Source organism: Punica granatum, chromosome 8 (genome assembly GCF_007655135.1).
Source record: "Punica granatum isolate Tunisia-2019 chromosome 8, ASM765513v2, whole genome shotgun sequence".
NCBI classification, from domain to species: Eukaryota; Viridiplantae; Streptophyta; class Magnoliopsida; order Myrtales; family Lythraceae; genus Punica; species Punica granatum.
In genome coordinates, this window is record NC_045134.1 from 9,074,165 (window position 1) to 9,083,975 (window position 9,811).

At 40.4% G+C, this 9,811-nt stretch overlaps 1 protein-coding gene across 1 annotated transcript; it reads right to left on the bottom strand.

Annotated features, from left to right (window-relative positions):
- Nucleotides 1-530: 530 nt before the first annotated feature.
- Nucleotides 531-2,712, bottom strand: LOC116187016 (MATH domain and coiled-coil domain-containing protein At2g01790-like). The gene is made up of 3 exons (XM_031515588.1): nt 2,486-2,712; nt 1,996-2,162; nt 531-1,604 (listed from the first exon to the last, which is right to left on the bottom strand). The coding sequence occupies exons 1-3, from the start codon at nt 2,602-2,604 to the stop codon at nt 808-810; spliced, it is 1,083 nt and encodes a 360-aa protein (XP_031371448.1). The 5' UTR covers nt 2,605-2,712; the 3' UTR covers nt 531-807.
- Nucleotides 2,713-9,811: the final 7,099 nt, after the last annotated feature.

A 9,811-nucleotide genomic window follows, 5' to 3' on the forward strand; every position in this document is an offset into this window, starting at 1 on the left:
TGCAAACTATATCGAATGCAACGTTTCGTGGTACAAAATTTTCAGCCTTTTCCATGTGGAAGCTTTCCACAAACCGAACTATTTTATACGAGAAACATGAATTCTGAATTGCATCTATGCTGGCTTTGACTGTCGAAATAAGAGCTCGTACAATTATTCCCAAAATTTACAAGTTCTATTGCAAGGCCTGTGTTGTTGGAGACACCAGCTGATATCTTAACCTAAACACCAAGTATATTTTCATCAGATTCTTCCAGTACAATCAACAGTCACTGCATATCGAATATCAGTATCATATAAAACTGAAGGCAGCGGCGCTCAGAAAAAAAGTATAAGAATCACTTGATTTTCCTAGTCTGTCCTTTTGGTCCGGTTGAAGTTTGTTGTACTCATTCCATCAACCGTCGATCAAACATAATAGTACTAGGCATCAATCAGTCTTTGTCCCATGCCCACCGACCCAGTTCTCTCGGTGACCTCAAAACACAAGGGAGGCGCATCCTCCTGGGACTTCTCTTCAACAAAATCAATTGGAGACGAATAAATATATATATATATTGGCCAACACTCGTTGATAAAAAATATAGTTGGGGCTGGGCCAAGGGGACATTTGCGATATCCACCGCAGTGCTTCACAACATGGAGGGGAACATAATGACCACAAAATATTAGCCCACAAAATAAGATTTCTAAAACTAAAAGGTTTTACAGACAGCATTTCGAATATCAGTCACATCCTCCGATGCAACACAAAGCAGTTAATGTTCTTGCAGCTTCTCAGCCACTTTCACTTGGCAAGCCGAAAGTTTATAGGAATTGTTCCTGCAGACTGGACCAAGCACTGGTCGATCGAGACATCCTTTCTTCAGCTATTTTCTTCTTCTCCTCTGCCTGTGCCAGCTTCCTCTCCTGAATAGCATATCTCGATTTCACTTCCTCCGATTCATTCATCAGATTTTCCCAGTCATACACCAGCTTTGTCTCTCTGAAGCTCAGTTCCTTCAGTCTCTTGTGGAGCCCTTCCTTTTCCTTGGTTATGCTATCGAACAATTGCTGGTGTGACAGGTGAGTCTCGTGATTCCTCTTCATTGCAGAATATATATGGTCCCTCGTGATTTTTTGCAGCTCAAAATCGGAATTTTTTTGTTCGAAGTTTAAGAAGTTGCACACAAAATCATCAAAGTTGGCCTTAAATGTCTCGATTGATCTCTGCTGATCAGTAGATAACCCAGCTTGGGCATGGCTTAAGATCGACAGGGCTGAAGAGCATTCCATCAAGGAGTGTTTGGCCTTCTCTATATCATCTGAGCTCGGAGCGTCAGAAGCCAAATCAATGGTCTGCCTATCCGAAGATGATCCTTCTTCCAAATGAGGGGTCCCAGTAGTAGTAAAATAATCAGAAAAACTGCTGAAATAAGTGCCAAGGGTGCTCACTTGTGTGGCTAACTCGACCGACGGAACAACCTCGTGGAGTGTTATCTCAACTGCAACAACCACGGCGTCATGAACCACATAACCTTTAGTGTTATCATGAAGCTTCGTCAGACGCATGAATTGCCCGAACCCCCAACTGCTAAATTCGGCAGTGAATTTGTTTCGTCCACCTGTAATTCCTCAAGGGGCATTAGATTCGAGCAAAACAACTATGCACTTGACACTAATTCATCTTTTTCCATATTCCAGAGAGTCTTGGATCCTGAGCGGTTTTTTAAATGGATCAATGAACACATTCCTAGTAATCAGCGGTAATGTTTGAGAAACATCATTGGGTTCCTACATCACATAGAAAACAGTTTGGAAATCTCATTCTAAAAGACTGTCATGACCCACAAATCATTCACAATTCCTACCCTTCAACTGAAAGTTCAAAATTTTGGATTGTGGCAATAACTTCGAAAAAGTAAGCAGAAAGTTAAAGGGCAACAGCTGCCTCTAAATCTCTAGTTGAAAATGAGAAACAAGAATGAGACTGCAAAGGGAATATCGAAATCGCACTCTCTGTTGTTGAGCCAACTTTGCTGTCCTGATCAACTAAAGTGAATGCGAACTTGGCATCTCTGCACCATCCATCAGGCAATGTTGCAGCATCAGCAACCTCTAAGAACATTGACAAATGATCTGGGCTGCCCATGCCTTTACCCTTGGGATAAGTAACTACTAGCCTGCTCCAATAACAAAGAAATCCATCATCTATCTATATCTATAGAAAGATCTATTCGTGTCCAGGAAGTCCCCCTACAGTCCGACGTTGCTGCAGTTGCTGCAAATACATGAACCCATCTCCTTCATTGGTCCAAAAGAGTTCCTCTACAGTCCCACGTTGCTGCAGTTGGTAATGGATTTTTGGACAACATTTGCATCTGCTAAAATGGTTGTCACGCACTCACGGCTTGATCATTTACGCCGAAAGTGGATTGCGGTGTCCGTTGCTTAACAAAGAGAGAACAAAAGTTGGAGAATCAGAGCAGAGTTGGGATCAACATACCACTTGCAGCCTCCAACAGTAAACGCATCAGAGAAGAACATGGGCTTGTTCTTCTTCTTGGAGAAGCTATTGATCATCCAAGTGTACTTCCCCGACGGAAGTTTTTCTTCTTCTTCCATCTTCCGTCTGTCCGTCACTTTTTCCGATCACACACTGCAGAGCAGAGGACCCAACCAAAAGCTTTTGTTTTCATAAATTCTTGGAGAAGCATTCAGCCAAAAAAATAAAAGAAAACAGCCCCAAGAAGCTAACAGGACAGACAATGGAGCTTAATTTTATAATATAACCCCAATACTTGCATTATTTCCAATTTTCTCCCCAGATGTTTCCAAACTGAACCCCAACAGGTTTCTGTACATGCTACCTTATATCCACTCTTGAAGGTATAGTCGGGGTTTTCCCTCCGCACTCATCAAATAACATTTATTTGTGAAAAATCCAGGTGATATTTCTGATATCCGTAAGTCACTTGCAGTTAGCAAGTGAAGTCCTTCTTCATCACTTTTCCATGGGTAAACAACTTAAAAGGTTACCAGGGTCAATGATAACCACAATTTCATCATATTTGGCTCAAACCAAAGCCCAAAGTTTTGTCCCATTTGAAATCCACCCCGGTGGTTCAGTTTGATTTTCACTTTGCACTCATCGAAGAACTTCGTAAACTCTTCTTCGATTCTGGCTGCGTAGTCTTTGATCTCCATAAATCGTGGACATCCAAAAATCTACAAGAGTCAACCTGATAGCATGACAATTCAATTCCGTTCAAGTAATAAAAAGCGAGTATTTATCATTCATTCCTCTATTAGTTGATAAATAAAGTTGTACCAAGCGACAAGTCTTCTGATGATTGTCGGTGGATATTTTTTGTTTGATGAATTTATTGAATAAAACGTAACGTTGCTTGTCTAAGTTATTTTACAAAGAATCTTGTAAGATAACTAGCTGAATAATAAGCTTTTTGCCTTTTCTTTTTTCTTTTTGCCAGAATAGTAAGCCTTTGGCTAAATAAACAAGAATGTGTAAACTATTTTCCCGAAGCATCTTAAAAAACTTATAAGTACCCCCCATTTAGATACAAACTATTTTGGGGTGATTCTATGATGAAACGGTAACTTGTGTTTTATGATAGAATATTAATTTCAGACATTAGATCTTACCAACTTTTAATTCCATCCATTTATTATTTACATATTTTGCTCCTACTATTTCTAGTCCTTCATATTTTCGTTTCACAATTTTCGCCAACAGTCCAATACAACTGTTCTCGAATCTTCCCGCCACACGTAACAATCACTTTCCGCCACATCACCCATCATTGCCACATCACCCACGACTGCCACGTCCACATTCATCGGGAGATAACCTAGGATGGGCATGGCAAGTTCAACTTGAAGAGATCTGATGGGCATTCCTTCAAGGAGTGCTTGGCCTTCTCTATATCATCTGCGCTCGGACTCGGGGTGTCAGAAGCCAATTCACTGCGCTGCGTATCTGGTTCAGATCCTTCTCCCAAATGAGGGGTCCTAGTACCATTAATGTACTCGGAGAGACCGCTGAAATAAGAGTCAAGCCTGCTTATTTGTGTCACTAATTCCACCGGCGGAATAACCTCGTGGAGAGTTCCTAACTTCAACGACCATAGTGTCATTAACCACATAACCTTTACTGTGATCGTGAAGCTTAGTCAGATGCTGGCTTGTTTGGTTTGTAAAAATAATTTTCATTTTTGATTTTAACTCTAATTTAATTAACTTCACTTATCTTCAATTCAACAACGCAATCATTACTTTCTCTCAACTATTCATTACTTTTTTCACAATTCAACAACATAATCATTACTTTCTCTTAATTAATCATTATTTTCTCTCAACTATTCATTATTTTTTTCAAAATTTAACACAATCATTACTTTTTTTCAACTATTCATTACTTTTTTCACAATTCAACAGCATAATCATTACTTTCTCTTAATTAATCATTATTTTCTCTCAACTATTCATTACTTTTTTCAAAATTTAACACAATCATTACTTTTTTTCAACTATTCATTACTTTTTCATACTTTTTCTCATAATTTAACAACACAATCAAAATCAACCAATTAAAATCAAAATCCAATTCTAAAACTAAACACAACATCAGAAATTTGCAAAACCAAAACTGGTCGCTCTTGCCCTGTACTTATAACGTACCTCTATAATTTTTTTGCAAAGACCGTTAGACTCACTGAAAATAACTAAGGCGATTGAGACAAGAAAACTGATCTTTTGACTTTCTTTTCAAGAAAGTTGACAACTTTCGTAGGACGATAATTAATTGTCTTTGTTATTAAGGCATGTCTCCAAATGAACTCCTTAACAAGTAAAATTACGTTTGACAACTTCATCGGGCTACTGACGTTCCGATTTTTTCAAAGGAAAATCAGAATTATCTCTCCGGATAACTTTTCTCTAACAAGTAGCTTTCCTGTCCATCTTAATGTTCCATCATGAAACAGCAGAAGGGATTATATCAAAGATTCATACACACACCATATATTATTGAACCAACTCCGCTGTGCTGATTGACTAAAGTGAGTACAAACTGGGCATCTCTGTACCATCCGTCAGGCAATGTTGCAGCATAAGCAACCCCTAAGAACATTGACAAATGATCTGGGTGCCCCTGCCGTTACCCCTGGCATAAATAACTATTCGCCTTCTCCAATAAACAAAGAAATCCATCATCTATCTATATTTATAGATAGATCTATTTGTTGGGTATCCCTCCAATTTGGAGGAAGTTGGATTCAAATTATGTTGGGCTTTTATCGGGCTTTAATAGGCCCAAGGACCCACTTTTGTAGGGTTTATCTTTCAGCAAACCAGCTGAGGAATAGGGGCGGCAGATCTGAGAAGATCAGATCATGACAGCAGAACAGGGAGAATTACAGAGCAGAATTCGGATCAACAGAGGCAGCGCGCAGCTGGAGATCAAACCTCGATCAGGACGTCAAACGAACTCCGATTGAGACGAAATTTTGATAGCGGCTTCACGACACGTGGGGCTAAGTTCTGAACGGTCAGAATCCCTATTACGAAATTTTGATAGCGGCTTCACTACACGTGGGGCTAAGTTTTGAACGGTCAGAATCCCTATTAGAGCTCTGTAGGTGCTGTTTCAACTGGTTTTGTGAACCATCCGGTGTGGGTGACGAATTTGGTGTTTGGGTGATCCAAGAGAGTGTTTCTCTTGAGTTTGGTGATCCAAGGGTTTACCCTTGATGAAAAACATTGTATAAACTTCATTGATAGTGGATCGTTGATTCGGAGTTGGTCCCGTGGTTTTTCCCCACATCGGGATTTTTCACGTAAAATTCTTTGTGTTCTTTTCTTCATTGCTTGTTGGTTGATTTGATTGGTTCCTATCTCGATTACACTAGTAGGAGAGGAAGATTAATCGCTGCCTTATTGTTTGGTTGAGCACCTCCCTTCCCAACACTATTCGTGCCAGGAAGCTCCCCTACAGTCCGATGTTGCTGCAGTTGCTGCAAATGAAAGGACTGTGGATAACAATTGTTACTTCTAATTACGAGAATGATTTTTTGCTGACAAGAGACAAAATGGTTATTTCACACCCACGAGTCACGACTTCATTTTACACCGAAACTGGATTCCGCGGCACCCGTTGCTCAACAAAGAAAGAACCAAAAGTTGGAGGAATCAGAGCAGAGTTGGGAATACCATACCATTTACAGCCTCCAACCGTAAAGGCTTCATAGTAGAAATTGAGCTCATCCCTCTTGGAGAAGCTCTCGATCCTCCAAGTTTACTTTCCCAACCGAAGTTGTTTTCCTTCCATCTTCCATTAGCTGCCTTCTCTGATCACACACTTCCAGAGTATATGCAGAGGATTAACGAGTAACAAGTCCCAGTACCCTGATGATCAGAAGAGCACCAAAGAGTCTGTCGGGTTCCCTTCTCATCATTCAGACTCCTCGTCTTAATTTTAAAAGACAGACCTTTGAGGCCTTATAAAAATCGATAGTTATGGATGACCAAAAAAAAAAAAACACATCTATAGTTATGGAGCCTGAATTCGTACCTCAGGTCCTGATGGGTGTTTGCATCCCACGATCTTGCTTGATGCCTCTCTAAATTAACCTGCAAGCAATTTCCACTCCGAATTCGGTGTAATATATAGGAGGGGCTTGAGGTGATAGTATCCAAGATATTCGATATATTTGATATTACTGGAATTAAGGATAGGAATTGATATGATCTAGAAGATTATGGGGAATCTTTTACATTTATGGAATGTTATTTATTATGTAATATTATGTTTCTATATTGATTATAATCCTGATCTATAAATAAGAACAATCTCCACCTAATTATGTGTGTGAGTTTTGTACTAATTCTCTATATTCTTTATGGTATCAGAGCAGGACGATGGGACCTATTGATGATGGGACGACGAGACGACAACACCTGGCCTCTGAAGCCAACAAGGCTCAAGTCAATCTCTTTCGCCCTGTGAAGCCAAAAAGTTCAAGCCGTTTATTTGACGTTTGAAGACAAGATGCCTCTAGTCAATTGACCTCAAGCCCAGATATGCTCAAGTCCACTATTTGTGATGGGAAAAGACCCATATCAATTCATACCCTTCATCCTCGTGTCAAGGAGTCATTGCCATCGTCAGATTTGATCAAATGTCGGAGTTTATTCACAAGATAAGCATTCACATATACTCATCTTGAGAGAGAGTACTAGAGATATTATTATGGTTAGTTAGGAAATAGAATATTCTGAAATAAGATTGTATCGATCTATTAGGTTAGTTGATATTTCAAGGATTTTCAACATCCGATTTGATACTATGTTGATATTTGGATATCATTTATATCATTGTTTCATTACTTCATCGAGCCAATAAACAGGCGAGTTATTTCATGTATTTCGTTGAGTCATTGAGAATTAGAATTCATGTGGTTTGGCTTATGGCCAACACGCTCCGATATCTCTAACGTCTCTGTCTCATATTTGATTTTATTTACGGTATCAGAGCGGGACAACCTTGGTACTGACTGAGACTTTCGCTAAGTACATCCTTTGCAGGAGCGTTCAGCTTTAACCGGGCGCGCTCGGCAACCTCAATTTTAGGCAACACTCCATTTTCGTTCTGCCTCAATTCTCTACCGAGGCTCTTTCGACATCCCAATTCTCCAAAATCTCCTAGATTCAACAGCAAGCTCCCGTGCTTCCTTCCTCCTTCTCTCCCTTACACAAGCATATTACAGAACCTCTACTATTTTTCACTAACTCTCGGTGGTCTTAGCCTCTTTCATGGCCATCCTCTCCTTCCAGGCCACTCTCTCATTCTATGGCCTTCTTTGCCGACTCTCTCTCTCAGTAAACTCATCAGCCTGGCCCTCACTATGTCACCTAGTCTTCTATTCTATCTCCTCTCTCTCTCAGTAAACTCATCAGCTCAGTTCTATTGCAAGGCCTGTGTTGCTGGAGACAACAGCTGAAATCTTAACCTAAACAGTCACTGCATATCGAATATCAGTATCATATAAAACTGAAGGCACCGGTGCCCAGAAAAAAAGTATACAAATCACTTGATTTGCCTAGTCTGTCCTTTTGGTCCTGTTGAAGTTGGTAGTGCTCATTGCATCAACCGTCGATCAAACATAATAGTACTAGGTATCAATCAGTATTTGTCCCTTGCCCACCGACCTGCAAATCCAGGAGCAGTTCTGTCGGTGACCTTGAAACACAAGGTACACGCATCCTCCTGGCACTTCTCTTCAACAAAATCAATTAGAGATTAATGAATATATATATATATATATGGCCAACACTCGTGGATAAAGTATACAGTTGGGGCTGGGCCTAGGGGACATTTGCGATGTCCACCGCAGTGCTTCACAACATGGAGAGGAACATAATGAACACAAAACGTTAGCCCACAAAATAAGATTTCTAAAGCTCAAAGGTTTTACGGACAGCATTTCGATTATCAGTCACATCCTCCGGTGCAACACAAAGCAGTTAATGTTCTTGCAGCTTGTCAGCCACTTTCACTTGGCAAGCTGAAAGTTTATAGGAATTGTTCCTTCAGACAGGACCAAGCACTGGTCGATCGAGACATCCTTTCTTCAGCTATTTTCTTCTTCTCCTCTGCTTGTGCCAGCTTCTTCCCCTGAATAGCATATCTCGATTTCACTTCCTCCGATTCGTTCATCAGAGTTTCCCAGTCATACACCAGCATTGTCTCTCTGAAGCTCAGTTCCTTCAGTCTCTTGTTGAGCTCTTCCTTTTCCTTGGTTATGCTATTGAACAAATGCTGGTGTGACAGGTGAGTCTCATGATTCCTCTTCATTGCAGAATACATATGGTCCCTCGTGATTTTCTGCAGCTCAAAATCGGAATTGTCTTGTTCAAAGTTTAAGAAGTCGCACACAAAATCGTCAAAGTTGGCCTTAAATGTCTCGATCGATCTCTTCTGATCAGTAGATAACCCAGCTCGGGCATGGCTTAAGATCGACAGGGCTGAAGAAAGCCTATCTCTCATGTTCAACTTAAAGAGATCGGACAGGCATTCCTTCACGGAGTGTTTGGCCTTCTCTATATCATCTAAGCTAGGAGCGTCAGACGCCAAATCAATGGTCTGCCTATCCGAAGACGATCCTTCTTCCAAATAAGGGGTCCCAGCAGTAGTAAAATGATCAGAAAAACTGCTGAAATAAGTGCCAAGGGTGCTCACTTGTGTGGCTAACTCGACCGACGGAACAACCACATGGAGAGTTATCTCAACTTCAACAACCACGGGTCATGAAACACATAACCTTTAGTGTTATCATGAAGCTTGGTCAGATGTATGAACCGCCAACTGCTAGATTCTGCGGTGAATTTGTATCGTACACCTGTAATTTCTCAAGGGGCATTAGATTCGAGCAAAACAACTATGCACTTGACACTAATTCATCTTTTTCCATATTCCAGAATAGATCCTGAGCGGCTTTTTAAATGGGTCAATGAACACATTCCTAGTAATCAGCAGTAATGTTTGAGAAACATCATTGGGTTCCAATATCACATCGAAAACAGTTTGGAAATCTCATTCTAAAAGACTGTCATGACCCACAAGTCATTCACAATTCCTACCCTTCAACTGAAAGTTCAAAATTTTGGAATGTAGCAATAACTTCGAAAAAGTAAGCAGAAAGTTAAAGGGCAACAGCTGCCTCTAAATCTCTAGTTGAAAATGAGAATCGAGAATGAGACTGCAAAGGAAATATCGAAAGGGCACTCTTTGTTGTTGAGCTGACTTTGCAGTCGT

Coding starts and splice junctions, on each gene's coding strand:
- LOC116187016 (XM_031515588.1), bottom strand. CDS start 2,604: ATGGAAGAAGAAGAAAAACTTCCGTCGGGGAAGTACACTTGGATGATC. Junction 2,163..2,485: donor ACTGTTGGAGGCTGCAAGTG/GTATGTTGATCC, acceptor TTATTGGAGCAG/GCTAGTAGTTACTTATCCCA. Junction 1,605..1,995: donor AGTTGGCTCAACAACAGAGA/GTGCGATTTCGA, acceptor GAGGAATTACAG/GTGGACGAAACAAATTCACT.